The sequence below is a fragment of the Heterocephalus glaber genome, unplaced genomic scaffold, assembly GCF_053883595.1.
Source record: "Heterocephalus glaber isolate CG9 unplaced genomic scaffold, H.glaber_assembly_v1.0 deba00001442, whole genome shotgun sequence".
Classification (NCBI taxonomy): domain Eukaryota; kingdom Metazoa; phylum Chordata; class Mammalia; order Rodentia; family Bathyergidae; genus Heterocephalus; species Heterocephalus glaber.
The window spans coordinates 43620844-43642310 of NW_028258296.1; the positions used below are offsets into that span (position 1 = coordinate 43620844).

At 41.2% G+C, this 21467-nt stretch overlaps 2 protein-coding genes across 9 annotated transcripts in view; both read right to left on the reverse strand.

The window, feature by feature from the left end:
• Positions 1 to 8763, reverse strand: part of Clcc1 (chloride channel CLIC like 1) — a 35380-nt gene extending 26617 nt beyond the window's left edge. The window contains exon 1 of one of the 2 annotated variants that reach the window (XM_021265601.2): positions 8606 to 8763. Coding sequence is in view for 1 of the 2 variants with exons in the window: in XM_004853607.4 (XP_004853664.1) it covers positions 2921 to 2999 (79 nt within the window). In the remaining variant the exon portion in view is untranslated. Of the gene's footprint in view, positions 1 to 2920; positions 3054 to 8605 lie in introns of those variants that run through there. The other variant, XM_004853607.4, reaches the window with a different exon arrangement.
• Positions 8764 to 14466: 5703 nt separating this feature from the next.
• Positions 14467 to 21467, reverse strand: part of Wdr47 (WD repeat domain 47) — a 71834-nt gene continuing 64833 nt past the window's right edge. For 6 of the 7 annotated variants that reach the window (XM_087213217.1, XM_087213216.1, XM_087213215.1 and 3 more), the window contains exons 14-15: positions 17350 to 17568; positions 14467 to 15790 (exon numbers count right to left, since the gene is read on the reverse strand). In XM_087213217.1, coding sequence (XP_087069343.1) covers positions 15648 to 15790; positions 17350 to 17568 — 362 coding nt within the window. In that variant the 3' untranslated portion in view covers positions 14467 to 15647. The remainder of the gene's footprint in view (positions 15791 to 17349; positions 17569 to 21467) is intronic. The other variant, XM_087213219.1, reaches the window with a different exon arrangement.

Consider the following 21467-nt stretch of genomic DNA (forward strand, 5'->3'; position numbering starts at 1 on the left):
GCATAGGAAACGGAATTTGAAGTACAGGTAACTTAAAAAAAATTTATTCATACATGTTTGCAGTACATACTGATTACATTCATCATGGGGAGTTGGCACATGTACATAACACACTTTAATCAGGTAACACTTTAAACATGCATAATAGGGGAGGAAGCAGCAGAAAAGCAATGTTTATGCTTTAAAAACTAAATGTGAGAACGGATGTAATGGGACACAGAGCTAGGCTGACAATACCACTGAAGTGCAAATGCAAAACCCAGGACTAACTTCAGCTGCTAACAAGAGCTCTCAAAGCGACAGGAGCTACTTTATCAGATAAATATCTACTACAACAAATGCTACACTCATTAATAAATACTGAAAACTTCTGAGATAAAAAATGAGACAAGTTTCCGTCGCCTGCCTTGCAAACGCAAGGTCTTGAGTTTGATCCTGGATACCAAAAAAAAAAAAAAAGAAAGAAAGGAAGGAAGGAAGGAAGGAAGGAAGAAGGAAAAGAAAAGAAAAGAAAAGAAAATGAGACAAGGGAAACACTGGAGGGCTTCTGGGATACCATCAATATTCTATTCTTTTTTTGTACCAGGGATCAAACTCAGGACCTTGAGCTTGCAAGGCAAGCGTGGTGCCACTGAGCTAAGTCCCTGGCCTAATATTCTATTTCTTAAGCTGGATAGTAGTCATATGGATGTTCACTTTTTTTTTTTTTTTTTGGTACCGGGGATTGAACTCAGGACCTTGCACTTGTGAGGCAGGCAACAGAACCACTGAGCTAAATTCCTCGCCCAGGGTGTTCACTTTTTAATAATTTGCCAAGGGGAATATTGACATTTTACAAGCTTTTCTGGATGCCTATTTAACAAACAAAAAATTTTAAACAGCCATAAGACTAAGATATTGCTATGGACTAAATTACATCACCCTCAAAATTCATATTTTGAATTGCTAATTTCCAGGACCTCAGAATATGACTGTATTTGGAGACAGGGTTACTAAAGAACTAAGTTAAAATGTGTCAGTAGGGTAGACCCCAATCTAGTATGACTGATGTCCTACAAGAAGGTAATTTGGACACAGACAGATCAGAAGATACTATGTGGTCACAGCACGTCCATGGACAAACCAAGGACAGAGGCCTCAAAAGAAACCAACCCTGCTAATACTTTGATCTCTGTTTTCTATTCTCTAGAACCGTAAAAAAATCACAATTGTTCTTTAAGCTACCCAATCTGCAGTATTTTATGGCAGCTCTAGAAAATCAATACAGATTTCTTTTTTTTTTTTTTTTTGGTACCAGGTATCAATCGAACTCCAGTATTTCTGCTTGCGAGGCAGGCAGCGGAACCACTGGGCTAAATCCCCAGCCCTAATACAGATTTCTTAAACATAAGAAGACTAAAAAGTCAACAACCTATAGACTCCTGATGTGTTGAGGAAATTTGACCATAATGAAGAAAAGTATAAAAAGAAACAATGAGGACAGAAATTGATTAAATAACTCTAAGTTTACTGCTAGTAAAGCCAAAAAAATTGTGTTTAAAAATATTTTTAAAATATATATATAAAATAAAAATACTAAGATCACTGTTAAACTCTCAGGGCTTAAAAATACTGAATACTATATTGGGGGGGGGACGACAGAATTAAACCTAAGGAATAAAGTCTTGGAAGATTTCACACTTCTTCCCAAAAAAGCTTGCATCTGAACCTGCTGGGGCACTTGTTAAAAAAACAGTTTCTGAGTCTGAGATCCTGTATTTCTAACAAACTCTTGAGAATGTAACAGACCAGGTGTCCATAAATCACGCTGAGTAGCAAAATGTTAAGCAAAAGCACCCATTCCACGTTGGTTTACTCTAATGGTGGCACCTGTGTCACTCTATGACTTGTCAGCGGGTACTAGCCTCTTTTCCCAGTTTCTACCACTCTCACCATTTTTCTCATCTGGCCCCGGCTTTGATACTGATGATACCAAAATTATGCACAATGATTGTAGCTAATATTTTGTTGATACACTGATTCATTTATCCTCACAAAAACTCTTGGACGTAGTACTACTCGGTTGATTAATGTGGAAAACAAGTAACTTGGCTAAGGCCACTGGGGTCATATATGGGGGAAAGGGTGCTGAAGCTTGGTGTCTTAGATGGGGAGGGAACTTCTCCAAACTGGGAAAACTGAAAAGCGGGTTGGAAAAAGGAGCCGCTAGACTGAAGAACTGTCAGAAAGACCTCCACGGGGGCTGCCAGCCTGAGTGGAAATCCGGCAAAGTCTTTGATTTTAACGAAATTACACGTGCAACGTGGAAGGCAGTAACTTGAACAGACTCAAATTCCGTGTTGGTCTAACTTGGCATAAAAGTCAAAGGGATGCAATTTAGTTCGCGAATGTTTGTGTAGTTTCCTGGAGCCGTGGCTTGTGTTTTTGGCATGTTCCTAAACGACGAAGGTAGTCTGGGAACCATACTTCATAGCCAACTGTATAGACAAAAACTGAATTGATTTTCACCACCCATCAAAAACATACAGGCTTATGGCATTTCTTAACTTTTTACACTGAAATTAGATTTGGAGTTTTCCAAAGTAAACTACAATTCAATCTGAGCTATTCTGCTGGCCGTGTTCAAATTCTGCCTAAAGTTTTCAGAGATAACCAATGCCAACAAAATGCGACGTCCGCTCGCTCGGGGTCGCTGGGCCCCAGCTGCGCCTCCCGCCCGGGCGGCTCGGCGCGCGGAGATAGCGCGGCCACGACTCCGAGATGCGCGAAGTCACGCAAGGGCCCAGGAGACCCACCCCGGATTCTCCGCGGCCTCCCCGGAGTCCCCGAACCCGCAGCCCTGCCGCCTGCACAAACACACCCCCGATCGCACGGACGCCCGCCCCGAGTATCCCGCGTGCCCGCCTCTCCAGGAACACACCTGTCTGACCAGCCGGAGCCGACGACGATCCGACCCCGCACAACCCTACGGCGAACGCCAGCAAACCGCGCCTGCTCATCGACTAGCTCGGCTGGCGGCTGAACGTCCCTCCCACGCGCGCCGCTGATTGGCCCGCCGAGGGGGGCGGGGCCGGACAGTGGCCAGAGTTTCCAGCTGAGCTTTGCTTTTTTTTTTTTTTTTTTACCGAGGAACCATCTCTGCAAATGAAATCTTCCGTGGAAATGCAATATAGAAAACGCCTACGAAGCGTATTTTGTAACTATCGTTTTATAAATTTTACTGTATAACATTTGCAATAAACCGTGAATCTATTTTGAGCATAAATATTTAAATGAGATAATAAGGATAGTCCTTATTAGGGCAGGAGGCAGGATAAGTGGGAATTTGCACACTTTAGATTCGGTAATTAAAAATAGTTTTCTTCCTTTCTCCCTTCCTTCCTTCCTTTCTTCTTTCTTTCTTTCTTTTTTCTGGTATTAGTGATTCAGCCGAGGTTCTTCGCACTGAACTACATACCTAGCCTCTTACTAAATCACTAAATTGCCCTGACAGGGCTCAAACTTGTGATCATCCTGCTTCAGCCTTCTAGAGTGCTAAGGTTACTCAGGTATCCTACCATTGCCAGCCGGAATAGTTTTTGTTTTTATTTTTGTTGTTAACTGCTGGCCTTGCAATCTCAGGAAACTCTCCAAAGAGATGACAAGAGTTTTACAGAGGTGTCAGGTTCCTTTTAAAAACCTGTATACTATTCCATTGCCATTGTGTGTACACACCATGGTTGTGTTAGGGTTCTCTAGAGGAACGAAGCCAATCAAATATATGTAGAGTTCTAACAACTGCCTTGAAACTCATTGAATTTGGTACTTAACGCATTTTGACCAAAAAAATTTTTGTCCCCGTACGGATTATTTCATACTCAATGGAAAAGCTAAACTTAGTGGTATTCATTGACTCAAGACTCACTTCCTTCTCCAGCCAAAACAATTTGTTTGGTGCTGGTCGTTTTTGGTTCTCGTAGTGCGCAGTGGAATCGATTCACAATGAGGATAGAGGCACCACCATATAATTATGAAAGGATTTACTGAAGGCAGGAACGCTGGAGTCACTGGTGTAGGTGTGCATTCAAAGGCTGAAAAACCTGGAATATGATGTCCTCGGGGAAGGGCAGCCACAAAAACACACCCACTCAAGAAGAGTCAAGCTTGGGAACTTGTCCCTCCTTCTTCCCCTTCACCCAGGCACCTCCTCTATGGACAGTGCTACCAACACTCCAGGTGGGTCTTCCCCACTCAGTTTGCTGACACAGGTGCCAGTGTCTCTAGGGATCTCCCAGTCTGGTCTCCCAAGTTAATAACCAAGATCAACTGTCACAGCGGTTTATCCATTCATCTGTTGATGGACACTTGGGTTACTTCTGCCTTTTAGCTCTTGTGAAATTATGTAACCATGGATGTATGTATGTGGCTTTCCCTGAATAACATATGCCGCAATACCATTGGAAGACCCATCAGTGAAAACCACTTGAGCATTTTTTATGGGTTCCTGTTTCATAATCTTAGGAAACACCAAAGCATGAATATTAACAAATTGCAATAATTTATCCTTGGGGATATGGTTATCTATACATCCAGGGTAATGTGCAAAAGCAATGGCCCACATGTTCACATTTTGGAATAGCCAATCTAAATGTTGTTTGGTAAACGGGACTCCAATTAAGGAAGGATCTGCTCCAAAATATTTTCGAGATTCCTCCCGCACCATATGAACTAGGCACGCCACAGATTCATAATAGGGAGTTAACACTCTGGCTGGAGAAACAGGCAAATACAACCAAAGCAAGGGACCCTCTTGCCATAAAACAGCAGTGGGAGCATGTGCTGTTGCCAGAACATAGGCAGCCCATCCTCGAGCATAATCTATATATTGAACTTGCTGTCGTTCTATAGCTTGTTCTACCTCACACGAGGCCATCCGACCTTCTTCAGTTAATTTTCTAACAGAGGTAGGATCAGAATCTCCCCGGAGGATATCGAATAAAGGTCTCAATTCTCCGGTGGAGATTTTTAAATATGGTCTAAGCCAATTAATATCTCCTAACAATTTCTGAAAATCATTCAAAGTGTGTAAATTGTCTTTCCTAATTTGAACCTTCTGAGGTAATATAGATTTGGGATATAACTTATGTCCTAAATAGGAATATGGTGGTTCAGTCTGAACCTTTTCCGGTGCAATCACTAATCCTTGATCCCTCAAAGCTTGTTGTAAATGAGCATAGGCTGTTAATAAGAGGCCTTCTTGTCCATGAGCTAAAAGTATATCATCCATATAATGAACAATATAGATTTGGGGATATATTTGCCTTATTTACTGCCTGAGCTACAAATTTCTGACACAAAGTAGGACTATTAGCCATACCCTGAGGCAATACTTTCCAATGATATCTCTTCATAGGCTCCTTACAATTTGTCGAGGGTACGCTAAAAGCAAATCACTTACAATCTTCAGGAGCAAGTGGAATAGTATAAAAACAATCCTTTAAATCTACAATGATTTTATAAGTATTTCTAGGCAAAGCTGATGGCATAGGCAATCCTGGTTGCAAGGCTCCCATTACTTCCATAGTCTGACTTTTCTAAGATCTTGTAATAATCTCCATTTCCCCGATTTTTTCTTAATGACAAAGATAGAGTTCCAAGGAGAATTAGAAGGAGCTACATGTCCACTATCAAACTGTTCCTGTACTAACTGCTCAGCAGCTTTAATGTTTTCCTCGGTGAGAGGCCACTGATCCACCCACACAGGTTCCTCACTTTTCCAAGTAATGGGATCCGCGTGGAGTACAGGCTGATCAGTGGCCTCCTTTAAAAACACCCTAAGCCTGTTTTTGGAGGTCGTTGGATAGGCATTAAAGACTCCTGTATCCCCTGACCTTTAGTTCCCAAGCCTTGATTAGGTAAAAGCCCTTGTTCAAACATTCGGTGGGTGACCTGTTCACTAGGACTATATAAATACACCCCCATTTCTTTCATAACATCTCTGCCCCATAAATTAACCAGCAGCCCCAGCACGATATATGGCTGGAATCTACCCTGATGACCCTCGGCATCTTTCCAAAATAACATATCACTACTCTGTTCAGTGCTTTGGCTTTGACCTATTCCTTGTAAATGTGTCATTGTTGATTGTTTAGGCCACACCGTAGGCCATTGGTCTGTAGTTAGAACTGAGACATCAGCCCCAGTGTCCAGTAGACCCTGAAAATTTCTCCCATCAATGGTCAGGGTGAGCACAGGTCGTTGGGCTCCTATAGACCGTACCCAATAAACATCTAAAGAGTCGAATCCAACATCTCCTCTTTTTTCTCTCTTTGCTGCTTTATTTGTTAGTATTTGAGGGAGCAACAGCAGCTGCGCTATATGTTGTTCCGCTTGTATCACAGAAATCCCAGTAGGTGAATGAGTCATGATTTTAATTTCTCCAATGAAATCCCCATCTATGACCCCAGGAACAACTAAAATACCATTCATAGTAGCGCTACTTCGACCTAAAAGCAATCCCATCATCCCTGATGGTAAGGGCCCATAAACTCTGGTAGGTAGGGCCTGCATCCTCATTTCTGGGGTTAATACTGTGAAGGCGGAGGGACTGAGGTCCAGTACTGTGCTGCCTGTGGTTGCTCTGAAAAGGTCCTGAACGGATTTCCTTGCTGGGGAACGAATGTTTGAAGTGCCCCATAACATTGTCGCGGGGCCTGGGGCAGGCCCCTCCTCCAGTTTCCCTGTGGGAGAATATTTCCCATGGCATCATTTTTAGATTTACACTCATTAGCCCAATGATTGCCTCTTTTGCATCTGGGACACAATCTAGGCCCATTTTCTTTCCCTGCATTGTTTGAATTGGCTGGAGGAGTCTTATTGGGACATTGCCGCACCTGATGGCCTATTTGACCACATCTAAAACAACTCCCTGGCGGACCAGGAACCCTGCCTTTGGGATTTCTCTTTTGTTGTTGGAACAACACTTAACTGTTTTTCCTTGCAAAGCTGCTGCCATGGCAAGGCCCTGAGTATAAGCAGGCCCAATGTCAGCACACATTCTAATATAGTCTGAAATGGTGCCGTTCTTTCTAAATGGTCTTAGGGCTGCCTGACAGGTGGTATTGGCATTTTCATAAACCAGTTGTTTGACCAGTAACAATCCCGCATGGGAATCTCCCAGCAATCTACTGGCAGTCTGCATTAACCTGGCTACAAAGTCTTGAAAAGGCTCATCAGGTCCCTGCCTAATTTTGGATAAATCTTCTGTCTGCCTACCTATAGAAGGCAGCTTCTACCATGCCCACTTGGCAGCAGTATTGACCTGTGCATATACTCCTGCAGGAAACAATAATTGATTGGCGAGGTCCGCGTATTGCCCTCTCCTGCCAGCATGTCATAATCAATATCATTTCTATTAGCCCGATTTAATTCAGCTGTTCTTTGACACTGCTCGGAAAATTCTGTTTTCCAAAGGCGGTAATCTCCCCCAGACAGGCATGCCTTAGCAAGCTGTTTCCAATCTCCGGGAGGCAGCGTCTCCGTGCTCAACGATTCTAACATAGCTTGAGTAAAAGGTGAGGTAGGGCCATATTGCGCACATGCCATTTTTAACTCTTTGGGTTGCTTAAAAGACATCGGCCGATGGATTCTGACCATATTCCCTTGAGCGTCAGCTTCCTCAAATACTGGACAAGCTAAATGAAAGCCCTGGGTATCTTCCCCTCTGTCAACCGCATGTTGCAGGGTAGCTTGTAATGGCGACAGAGACCGAGAATTGACAGGCCTGGGTCCTGGGGGATGTTTTATCATGGCTATAAGAGGATCAGTTTTTTTTATTAATCTTGGACCTGCAACCGGCAGGGGATCAAGACCAGCAATTATACTAGGAACTATTCCTCCCTTGCCCTGAGTCTTCTGGTCTTCCTCTTCCACCGTTAAGCCTGTCTGCCACTGCTGACAAAGAGACTCCAATCTCTTTTCCAATCTAGTAATCCTTTTGGTCACGTCCTCATTCGCTGGCTGTCTGGATTTTTCGTCCTGGCCACGGCTACGATAGGGAGGGGGGGCCAGTCCTCATTGTTATACCTAGCAGCCTCTTCTTCCAAATCATCAGCATCTCCCGGGTTTAGGGGTCCCTTAGCCGGAAAAAAACCCTTCCTTAGTGCAGGCTCTGCATCACCATACACTGGCGGAGCAGATGGCTTAGTTTCACTTTCTATAGGAGGCGGAGGTACAACCTCGGGAACACCAGCCTTGTCAGGCTCCTCCGAGGAAGGACTTGAGGAGGGTCCTTCAACCCTCTCTCCCTTATACTGAGGATCCAAACTATCTCTAATTAAAGCCCATAAAATAAAAGCATCTATAGGGATTTTAGTGGGTCCATGACCATCGTAATAGTCCTGAAGTCGCTTTCCCACCTTATTCCATACTTCTAAATCTACTGTGCCTTCTTCAGAGAACCAAGGACAAACTTTCTCTACAAATTCTAAAAAATTACATAATTGTTGATGCCCTACCTTTGCTCCACGAGCGCAAAGCATATTTTTAAGCATATGTTCAAAAAGCATTCGGCTATTACCAATACCCATCTTGTTACTCCCGAGTGTATTCACCGCCCTTAATTTACTTATCCGAGCTCACGATCCGCGGTGTCCTTCACTATGGTCCCCCGTATTCAGGTCCCTGTTCGGGCGCCACCCTTGACGGAGCCAGCCGTCACTTGTCGAACAGCACCTGAATGGGGGAGTGAGGATGAAGAAAAAAGAAAGACGCAGAGGTAGAGTCGGGAGCCTCTCAGAGAGACTGCCGCCGCGCTTTTTTATTCTCCTCCCCTTTTTATCACAGGTGAGTTTGGTTATTAATCATGACCCTTATCCAAAGACACCTGCTTCCTTGTTCTCTAGTTCTTTGGAAATTCCCCACCCTCGTGGGCTTTCTTGTTTCTCGGGTTTACAAAACGTTCATCATGTTCCAGGACAATTTCTGAAGGTAAACATCTAATCTGGCAAGGACGCGGTTCCTCGTAACATAGTCTCTTTGCGCTATACAATGGAGGGTAAGATTTAACATGGAGCCTCTATGGCTAACACCACTCTCCACATATGTACAAATATTTATGGGTGCCCTGGGTGCCCTGCTTTCAGTTCATTCGAGTGTATACTCAGAAGTGGGATTGCTGAATCATGGTAATTCAATTTTTTGAGAAACCACTTTATTGCTTTCCATGGAGGCTGCACCGTTTTACATTCCCAACACTGTTTGAGGGTCCCCCCCATCCTGACACTTTTTTCTTTTTGGTACCAGGGATCGAACTCAGGACCTTGCTCTTGCGAGGCAGGTGCCAGAACCACTGAGCTAAATCCCCGGCCCCTGACACTTACTTTTTGATAGAAGTGATTTTGATTTGTATTTCTCTAATGATGAATGATATTGAGCTCTCTCTCCCCCTCCCCTTTTCCTCGCTCATCCCACAAAAAAACAGGGTCTTACTATGTGCTCGATTTGGCCTCGAATTCCTGGGCTGCCTTCTGAGTAGCTGAAATTCAAACGGATGCCTTGCACCCAGTCAAACAGCTTTTCATGTGCTTATTGCCATTTGTGATCTTCTTAGGGGCAATGTCTAAGACCTTTGGACATTTTTAATTAGTATTTTTTTAATGTTGTATTTTAGGAATTCTCTATATATCCTGGATACTAACCCCTTATCAGGTAGAATTTGCCAATATTGCTTCCCATTTCATGGGTTGCTTTTTCACTCTGTTGATTATGCCCTTCCACATTACAATTTTTAAAAGACAGTTAAATATTTTAAAAAACAAAATTTGAGAAAAATAAAATAAAAACAGAGAGGAAAATTGAATCAGTCCTCTGAAGGTCCTGCTTGCATTAAGAATTGCCTGCCTTGCAAGCGCAAGGACCCAAGTTCCATCCCCGGTACCAAAAAAAAAAAAAAGAATGGCTGCACTGCCTTCTACCCCAATCTCTGTATTCACATCCCCAATTGAGGGCTCAGAAAACAAATACTTCAGTCCTCTCATTTTCTTTTTGTGTGTGAACCTTTTGTTTTTGTGTTCTTATTTTATGTATGAACTTTTAAAAATCCATTTACACCCATGCTTCTGCAGTGCAGAGGCATGGAAAATGGACATATGGATCCAGACATTTATTGAAATAAAACAATTTCTGACACTTTAATATACTGCAACGAAAGAAATGAATCTTAGGGCCAGGGATTTAGCTCAGTGGTTTTGCAGCCTGCTGCACAAGCACAAGGACCCGAGTTCGATCCCTGGTACCAAAAAAAAAAAAAAAAAAAGAAATGAATCTTATAATTCAGAGGGGGACACACACCCCCTCCCCCAGTACAGGGAATTGAACCTAGGGCCACAAGCATGCTAGGCAACCACTCTACCATTGTTATAGCCTAGTTGTTTTAAACTTTGAGATAGAGTCTCACTAAATTGCCCAGGTTGGACTCGAACTTGTAATTCTGCCTCAGACTCCTAAGCAGCTGGGATTATAGGAGTGTACTGCCATATCCAAATTAGGATTTAAAAAGTTTTCTTCCTGACAGCGATGAAGGTAGAATACATACTTTTATGAACTTTTTTTTTTGTAGTGATGGCAATCAAACCCTGGACCTTCCGTATGCCAGACAAGGACTCTACCACCGAGCCACACTCCTAGTGCTATAAACTTTTACCATAAAGGTGACTGGTCTGTATTAATGAATTGTCCTGAGTTATAGCCAGATAGGAGAAATAAGTTCTGTATTCTATTATGAGTATCCATAATAATAGGATAGCTATCAATAATGATAAAGTACTATATATTTTAAAAAACAGAGGGGCCAGGGATTTAGCTCAGTGGTTTCGCTGCCTGCTGCGCAAGCGCAAGGACCCAAGTTCAATCCCCGGTACCAAAAAAAAAAAACCCAGAAAGGATTTTTAATGTTTCACCACAAATATTTGAGATACTTACCATGATTTGAACATATATAATGTACATATGTATTGGAAAAGATCACATGGTACCCCACAAATGTGTACAGTTTTTGTGAGAGGAAGGAAGGAAGGAAAGAGGAAGGAGTTTGGAAGCGAAGGAGAGAGGGAAATTAATTGGCTTGGAACTTACAGGCAGCTGAACACAGGTTCCTGGAGGTGGTATGGCCCAGAGAAAGTCCAAGCCTCTTTGTCTCTATCCTGTGTAATATTCTTAATAATAAACAGTAAATTTCCCCTTAGAAAAACTCCACACAATGGAATATGAGAAAATGAAAAAATGGAAACGAAGTCTTTGTAAATAGGGAAGGATGGAGGGGTTGAAGGGAGGGCAGGGGAAGGGGGAAAAATAAGAACAAAGAGAGATTATGTAAAGGTGCAAATTTCCAATGATGAATGTCATTATATTGTATACCTAAAATGTACCAATAAAATTAAATTTTAAAAAAAACTCCTCACAAGAACCATGAAAAATCTGCTCTGGAAGAGGGGGAAGGGGATGGATGTCTCAGTGCAGAGCAAGAAGTGGGCTGTCCGAGTTGCAGAGACGCCCACTCAGCGCTCCCTTCAGGAATCTCCTGCAGCTGATGATGGACTTGCTTTGGGTTCTAATGTTCACGTTGTGCAATGCTTCCCCCTGGGCTGCCCCAGGCAAGGGTGAAGCACATCAGGGTGGAAGAACTGGTCAATTCCTGAACAAAGGAGGATTATATATCCACCAACAGATGAAAGGATAAAGAAAATACACACACACACACACACACACACACACACGCACACACTGAAGTACCACTCAGCCATAAAGGATAAATTTGAGTCATTTGTAGGAAAATGAGTGCACCGTGAGACCATAACACTAAGCAAAATAAATTAGACACAGATTAAATATCATGTACTTTCTCTAATATGAGAAACCCAAAGGGAAGTAGTAGAGGAAAGGGAAAAGAAAAAAAAAAAGAAAGAAAAAATATGAGAAAAGGAAAAAAAATGGAAACAAAGTCTCTGTAAATAGGGAAGGGTGGAGGGGGTGAAGGAGGGGGAGGGGAATGGGGAAAAAATAAGAACCAAGATGCATCATGTAAAGGTACAAGATCCCAACAATGAATGTAACTGTATTGTATACCTAAAATGTACCAGTAAACTCAATGGGAAAAAAACCCCAAAGTATAAGTTTTTTTTTTTTTTTTGGTACCGCGGATCGAACTCGGGTCCTTGTGCTTGTGCGGCAGGCAGCCCAAAGTATAAGAGCAAAATAATAAGAAAGAGGTAGGTAGACCTTTTGCAGATGTGAAGGGTATCTATGGATAAAGGATGAGGTGAGGAAGGAGAGGGGAAGGGAAAGTAAAAAGGTCTAAGATGGAGTATATATATGTACTAACTACCCAAACTGAATGCATTCATTGTATTTCGCAAACATGTACTACTAAAAAAAGTTTCATTAATTGTCATCTTCTACATGGGGACTTCTGTGGCCAGTACAAAGATAAATGGAAACAAACCCTAGGAATCCTCAAGGCCAACTGATACAGGACTTAACTACTTTGTGTCTCAAATATCATTCTATATACAATGGTGAGAAAATTCTGGATTCCTTAAATGTTTTTGATTTCCTAAAAGAAAAATTATTTCCACTTGGTTTAGACAAAATCATTTGATGTTCAGGAACACTGAAAGTTTGATTTTGGGGAAAAAAGCAGTGTCTTATTTTTGTCAAAAATAAAAATGAAATCAATTAAAAAAAAAAAAGAAATTGCCCTTTCTCTCAGTTTTTGTTTTGTTTTTTCAGTGTTTTTTTGTTTGTTTTGAGACAGGATCTCATGCAGGGTGGCCTTGAACTCACTGTGGAGCCCAGGCTGACCTTGAACTTACAGCAATCCTCCTGCCTCAGCCTCCTGAGTGGTGGGATTACAGGCATGTGCTACCATGCCCAGCACCCAGTTTTAAACTTAATTCAAATTACCTGCTATATTTAAAATATGTGAAACTAAGCATGAGTGTAAACTGTTCTACTTTTCACAGAATTCTCTTCTGCTTGCCTGAGAGATTAAAAAAAAACAACTAAAAAACAAATGGACAAGCTAGACTGTAACCCCAGAACTCTGGAGGGAAGATCACAAGTTTGAGCCCACCCTGGGCAATTTAGCAACACCTCATCCCCAAATTTTAGAAAGCACAGTACCTCAGTGCAAAAGCCCGGAGAGGTAGCGCAGTTCAGACTCCAGTAACATACACACACCCCCATGTGGAGACAAGGAACACCAAAAAGCCAACTAGATTTTCTATGTTGAACCATCAATTCAACACAATGTGAGTCTGGGTTAGATTTTATACATTTTGCAACTTGTCTTTATTTTGTGGTGCCAAGGATCAAACCCAGGGTCTTGTGTGCGCTCAGCAAGAACTCTTCCACTCAGCTACATCCCCAGGCTATAGTGTGATTTTTAAGTAGTAAACGCCTGGCAGAGGCTAGGGGTGGAGCGCACAGGTAGAGTGCTTGCCTGGCACATGCAAGCCCATCAATTACATCCCTAGTCGCAGAAAGAGACAGAGAAGAGAGAGAGAGACATATGCACACACACAACCACTGTGGAAATCAACATGGAGATGCCTCAAACAACTAGGACTGGAAGTCCCATTTGACCCAGCTATTCCCCTGGTGGGTATCTTCCCAAAAGAATTAAAAAGAATCATACCACGGTGATATATACTCACCCATGTTTATAGCAACACAGTTTGTAATAGCTAAAACTTGGAAACAGCCCAATTGCCCATCAACTGGAGACTGGATAAAGAAAATGTGGGGGTTTTTTAAAATAAAATGGAGTACTACTCAGCCATAAAGAACAAGAAACTAGACACATTTATAGATAAGTGGCTGCACATTGAGGCCATACTCTTAAGTGAAATAAATAGGACACACATGTAAATACCAAATAGTTTTTCTGGTGTGAAAAACAAAGTGTAAATAAGAATAAAAATGTATTACTGATATTGTGAAATAGAAAGAAAAGGTCTAAAGGAGTAGGGGAAGTGGGAGGGGTAGGGGAAAGAAAAAGAAGGGAAAAGAAAAAATACGAGACAAGGAAAAAAATGGAAACAAAGTCTTTGTAAACAGGGAAGAGTGGAGGGGGTGAAGGGAGGGCCAGGGAAGGGAAAAAAGTAAGAACCAAGATACATCATGTAAAGGTACAAGATCCCAATGATGAATGTTACTGTATTTTATACCTAAAATGTACCAATAAACTTAATGGAAAAAAAAAAAGGGAGACACACATACAGAGACAGAGAAAGTGACAGAGACAGAGACACAGAGGAGGGGGAGGGGACACAAAGTTATTCAGTTGGCAAGAATTAAAAAGAAAAGTACCCAAAAAACTTTAGGGAGAAACTGATTATGGGACTCATCCACTGGATCCACTTCCTCCAAGTAAAGTGGAAAAATCACATTCTAAACTGAAAACATAGACTCTGAGGAACAGATATAGTCTTAGGTGTCAAGAGGTCTTTATTGAAATAAAAGCACAGTTACATTTCTAAAACCCTTTCCACTTGTGTACAAGACTAAAAATGCTTGCTACATACAGTATACAGACAGTTCAAAAATTAGAAAACAATTGCAGTTGAAATAAATAAAATAGTCTATTTAATAATTTAAAGTAAAATTACTATACCGTATGAAAATAAAGATACATAAATGTTAAGCTCTATTAATGCCATAGAAATAAAATCATTCTGCATTACACAAAACAGTGCAAGAAAAAAATTTAAATAAGCTTTTGGAGTGCAAAGTTTAAATTTTCCATTTTAAATTATCATGCAGACATAGCATTCAAGCCATGCTATGGTCCATGGCAGTCTTTAATTTTAAGAGGAAAACTGGACCATCAAATATTGCATCACATAACTGCTGCTGCCCTGCTTCTGCAGTTCTGTTTAGAAGGGAGGTATCTGTTGCATTCAAAAAATTTTGAAGTTAACAAGTTTCTGACGGAAACACATTGACCTTCTAGCCTGAAACAAAACCATATTACAAAATAGTAACCACACCCTTGAGTTTAAGGAAAAAGAGAGGGGCTGTGCCATGTAATGAACTAAGAAGCAGTTTCCCATTCACCTTTTAATTCCATAATGATCCTTATGTGAAAACAACGCTGTAAATTTTGAGAAATGGATCAAATCTTGACCTCTATAAGACAAATGATATAATAGGGAATTGTGAGAAGAGCAAAGTAATTTCTGGACACTTATGTTTAATCTAGAAAGAACTTGGTTGTATTCTATGTAATAAGAGCCAAAGTATAATTCAGTTTCAGTGTGTATATGAAACTGTTATTTAGGCAGAGACCAAGGAGTGCATTTAATACTAAACCGTAAACACACGGTCCACTGGACTTGGTGCGCACACCCACCAGCAACACAAGAGCTCTTCCACACACTTTGGCAGGGAGACTACACAGCAGGTCACAGCAGCACGAGCACACATGGAAGACTGAAAGCACTGCAGAGTACCACCACCCAACACCTCCTATCAATGGCATACATGAGAGGAAGGGGCCTCTTCCTGCTGAACCACCTCTCGGACAGTCTATGTTCTTCAGATTCGTAGTAGACACTTCAGTAGTCTTAAATCTCTGTGCTCTCACTGCACAGACGGACACAAGATGCACTCTAGCCACTGTAAGTCCAGAGCGTTACAGTTCTGTCTGCAGAAGACGACAGGAAGGAAAGATCCTGGGTATGCCACCTGCACTGAATCACCTTGTCCTTGTGCTCACCCACCACCATGATAGGAAGCTGCTTAGTGAGGTCCCCTAAATTAGAAAAGAAAAGAGACTGTTCATTTACAAGACAAAGAATATGCAGGGATTTTACAGACTTCTTGTTACTTTAAGGTACTACCATGAAAGGTTTACACAGGGATAGATCATTCTAGTAGAATTTGGTAACATAGACAGCAATCACATGGTAACATCTGACACAGCGGCCACTCTCAGGGAAACTCTCTCCACTTGATTTCTCCCTGAGTCCAGTGCCACTCCATCTTGGTCTCCTTTGTTGGTTTCCCTTTGCCTCCTGACTTAAAGTTTACTGAATTCCAGTGAGTCAGCCTCAGATTTTTGCTGTTCCCTATGTACCACACTTTGTCTGAATCTTCATTTTGTACTTTGGCCACTTACAGACTTATAATTCATCCCCTTTTTTTTTCTCCAACTTTGACTTCTCTACTGAGATCCAAGCTAGTATCCACACAGTCATTCGATACCTCATTTGAATGCCTGATGGTTATCTTAAGTGTAACTTGTCTAAAACAAAACTCTTGCTTTTCCTGCCCAACTCTGTTCCTCCCCCACCTATTTTCCTCATCTCAACCAATGGTGCTGTCTTGCTCATGCCAGGAACCTGGGAATCATCATTAATTCCTGTTCCCTTCTCCCTAAATTTAGTCTTCTGTCTTTTGCCCTTGGTTCAGTAAGTTCCAGCCACCTTGGCTTCTTGCATTTTCATGACTATACAAGTTTTGCTCCTACCTCAGCATCTTTATACTTGTTATGCTCTTCTCTAGGGTCCTGGCATGGCTTGTTCCTTATCATTTAAGGCTCTGTACAAATGGCTTTCCCTGGAGAGGCCAAATCTAACTATCCAATCTAAAATACCCTTCAAGGCTAGGGATTTAGCTCAGTGGCACCACGCCTGCCTGGCAAGCACAAGGTCCTGAGTTTGATTCCTGGTACAAAAAAAAAATGCCTTCAGCTACACACCCCAGTCACTATCTCCTACCATGGCAAATTTTTAAGAGCACAGGCTAATACCTAAAATTACACAGTTTATTGGTTTACTCTAAAATATAAGCTCCATCAAGGAAGGAGTAAACTGTTTTGTTCATCTTTCTATCTGTGCCTAGTTGCTATACAATACAATAAATATTTGCTTAAGGAATATTTACAAATAAAATTCAATACTACTTTCTTTTTCAAGAAGCTAGTACGAATGTATACATAAATTCATCATTTATCTGAGAATGATTCATTGTAATAAATTTTAGTATAGGTGCTGCCGAAGCGAGCACTTATTGTAATAAATTAACAATAAAAATAAGATTTGGGCCAGGGATTTAGCTCAGTGGTTCCACTGACTGCCTCGCAAGCACAAGGTCCTGAGTTTGATCCCCGGTACCAAAAAATAAGATTTACTATTTACTTAATAATTTTCTATAACATCTCTTAGTGCATTCTCAGTAATCTTCCTACTAAATACTGTAAAACTATATTTTAAAATGTGATATAGTCAACCACACCAGACTAACAAAAAAGAAAGACCCCAAATAGAATAGGAGAGAGTAAAAATGAAGAGGGAAGTCAATCTCAGTCACCTTGTAGGTCTGTCACCTTTATTTTCATATCATAAGAGCCTGTTAGCAAGTAGTGAGCTCCAGGAGAGAATCGAACAGAACGAACATCACTGGAATGAGGGTGATAATTCTGTACCATTCTTCCTCCTCTTATGTCATACAACATGCAGCTAGAATCTTCTTGGCCTGTGGCTAAGAGACGGCCACTGGGATCTACAGCTACAGATGCCACTGCACTGCCTGTAGTGGGAGAATGAAAGTTTCAGTGTAGAAAATCAATATACCTAAACTGCAACAAAGCCAAGTATACAAGCCATACACTAACAATTTAATGTAGTTTATCAACACTGATCAGCTATGAAAAACTCCAAATTAACCATCAGTCAATAAACACTGTTCTTTCTTGAGACAAGGATAAAGCAAGATTCTGTAAGGAATAAGAAGTCCATGTTTTGTCATTTGAAAGAACCCCTAGAACAGCATAATCAATAGTGTGATAGATGAGCAATACCAATCCAGTGTTTTCACTCCTGGGTTAAGGGTACAGCTTAGAGCCTAGCTGAGGAAAAAGAAAATTCAGTAACAAATTATGCTTTGGAACAATAAAATAGGAAATGTCCTAAAGCAACCCATGATTTACTATAAACAAGGTGAAAATAAGTTCTGAGTCTGAAGGCTAGAGCTCTAACCCTACCATGCATTCTCAATGGGGGTGTTTATCACCCCAAAGAGACACAAAATTTTTCTTGGGAGGCAGGGTGTGATAAATTCCTAAACATTAACAATAGTTTGTGGGCCTTCCAAAGTTCAACTCTAACAAAATCTTATTCCTTAGCCTTTAATTTTTCTTGTTAGGAAAAAAATCTACTTTTCTCCTTATGGGAGGTCAATTATAAAAATAAGGTTGAAGAACACTGCTTTACACCAAAGTAGTCGGGAGCCAGGCATGGTGGTGCACACCTGTAATCCTAGCACTGGAGAGGCTGAACAGGAGGACTGCCATGAATTTGAGGCCAGCATCAGTTACACGGCAAAACCCTGTCTCAAAAAATAAAAACAAACAAACAAAGACAAAGTAGCCTGGAAAGACTTCACAAAAGAAAGGGACATGAGTTATATCTTGTAAAGCAATGACCAGCGTAAATAACACAAACATATCTATGTAATTTAAAATAATCCTTTTTCGAAATTTTGATAGAGGAAAAAGGAAGACTATTATGATCAGGAAGAATTACATGAGAAAATGTTTAGAGTAAAAGTATAAAAAAGCTTAAAAGCAAGTAGCTCAGGTAGTCTGGCTAGAGCATCTTGGTTTGATAAAAGTTAACATAAAAGGCAGCTCGAAGCTGAGATATAAAAGGCAGGTTAGGGCCAGATCATCATCACCTTGAATTCCAAATTACAGCATCACTGCATGTTTCTAACAGAATGACATGATCCAAGCAGAATTTTGGGCAGGTTAATCATAGTGAAAACATATATCAAATTAAATGGAAAGATTATAGAAGAAGGGAAACCACTGGAAGACCAGAAAGAATAATGAGAGAATGAGGGCCTGAATGAGTCTGACAGAGTCCAGTGGGAAAAATTAAAGGATTAAAAACCTTGGGAATTACTTGTCTGGGGAGGGGCAAAAAAAGCAAGTAAAAACAAGTCCCAGATGTCAAAAGACTCTTCTACATAATCATTCAATAGACCTTCCAGTAGTCATTCAAGATGTCTTTTGGGGCTGGGGATTTAGCTCAGTGGTTCTACCGCCTGCCTTGCAACCACAAGGACCCGAGTTCAATCCCCGGTACCAAAAAAAAAAAAAAAGATGTCTTTTGTCTACTTAATTGTTGCTTGAGAACATGAGAGAACCATTGTCAAAATTAGGCAAGATTAGGGGAGCTGACTCACAAGAGAAATATACCATGATTACTTTTATACATGCAAAGTTTATGGTGTCAACAGAAATCCAGGGTCATTTGTTCAACATGACTGGATCACTATTCCCTTGATGTTTCACCTACTCTGGAAAATAAAATACAGCACTGCTGCTTTGGTACAACTTATTTCTAATGAAGGAGATAAGTTATAAGAAAGTAAGCATAATTTTAAATAGTGGTAAGAGTTCAGGGATTGAAAATAATGGTGAGGTCCAAAGTAAAAAAAGACTGCTTATGTTAGCAAGTTGATACTGAAGATGAGACTTAAAGATAAGAAGGACCTAACCAAGAGAAGACAAGAGGAATTTTAGGCTGTAGAAACAGCATGTGAATTCATGGGAACAGCCTGGCACGTTCTAGAAACTTAAAGGAAAAAAAGCAAGTGATCTGAGATGAGACCAAAGGGTGTACATAGCCAGATCAAGCAGGGTCTCTTAGGTCATCATCAAGACTCTGCACTTTACATTAAGAGAAATGAAAAGTCATCGATGTCTTCTAAGCAAGGTGTGATGTAATTAGATTTGCTTTGTTTTGTTTTTTAATGTTCTCTATAGCTAGGCCTGGTGCTACATGCCTGCAATTCCAACATTCTGGGAGCCTGAGGCAGAAGGATTATAAAATCAAGTTGACCCTATGCAACCTAGCAAGGCCCTGTTTCAAAAAATTTTAAAATGAGCTATAATGTAATCTCAGTGTGAAGGCTCTGGGTTCAATCCTGAATACTACAAAAAAATGTACTCTAGGCCTGGGGATGTAGCTCAATGGTAGAGGACTTCCCAAGCATTGTACAAGACCCTGGTTCAATCCTCAGCATGAATTACAAACAGACAGGAAGGACAGGAGAGAAAGGGAGGGGTCAGTCTTTTGACTGCCGTATGGATCAGAGACAAAAGAAGGAAAAATCAGAGTAGAGCAGAATAAGGAAGTTATTGCAGTAGTTCAGTTGAGAGACAGTGGAGGTTAATCCTAGAGCGGTAGCAAGAAGAAAACAAAGTTCAAGGGTTTATGCTATAGTTTGTATAAGAGTCTCCCCAAAGATCCATGTGTTAGAGGCTCGCCCCTAGCTCATGGTGCTATTGAGAGGTGGAGACTTTTAAGAGGTGAGGCCCAACCAGGTATAGGGTGCTGCCTATGAGAGAAACTGAAGGAGGAGAATCAAAAAGTTCAAGTTCTACCTGGCAGCTTAGGGAGACCCTGCTTCAAAACAAAACATAAAAAAGGCTGGGGAATGTAGTTCAGTGGTAGAGCATCCCTGGGTTCAATCCCCAGAATGCAAAAGAAAAAAAAAAAGAGGAGATGTGCAGGTCACTGGGGTACCCCTGAAGGGAACAGTGAAACCCTAGGCCCTTCCCTCTCTTTTTACTCCCTGGCCATGAGGTGGGGATTTTGCTTCACCATATGCTTCCAACATGATGTACTGCCTCTCCACAGGCCCAAAGCAAGGCTAATTATCCAAGGACTTCTAAAATTGTAAGCCAAAATAAATACCCTTCTGCCCCTTCGATACTGGAGATTGAACCTAAGGCTTCTGCACTGAGCTATCTCTAGCCCCATTTTAAAATTCTGAGACAGGGTCTCACTAAATTGCCTATAGTGGACTCAGTCTTGTAATTGTGCCAGTCTCCCAGAGTGTTGGACTTGCAGACATATGCCACCATACCTGGATAACCTTTTCTTTTTATAAGGTGTTTTATCTCAGGTATTTGTTATAGTGATAGAAAGCTGACTATCGTAATTTTAGATATATTTTTGAGGCTGAAACAACAGTATTTATTCATGGATTGGATATTGGAGGGACGGAGAGAAGGAAACAGGAAGACTCCAGGATGTCTGGCATGTGGTGTGGGTGGGTGGTACCTCTTAGGGGCAGGTTTTGTTTTTTTTTTCAGTACTGGGGATCGAACTCGGGTCCTTGTGAGAGGCAAGCAGCGGAACCACTGAGCTAAATCCCAGGCCCAAGGGGAAGTTTTGTTTGGGGGAGAAGTTATAAATTAATACTTTTGTTTAAGTATGAATATCTTATATAATATCCAAAAGGAGAGGTCAAGTAGAGTTAGAATTAAAAGTCTGGCATGCAGAATAGGTTTGGAGTAGACATAAAAAAAATGTAAGGTCTTTCAGCATATGAGTTATACTTAAAGCCAGGCTATGGATCCAATCATCTAGAGAAAGAATAAAGATGAAAATCTGGAGCCACAGGGAATGTCAAAA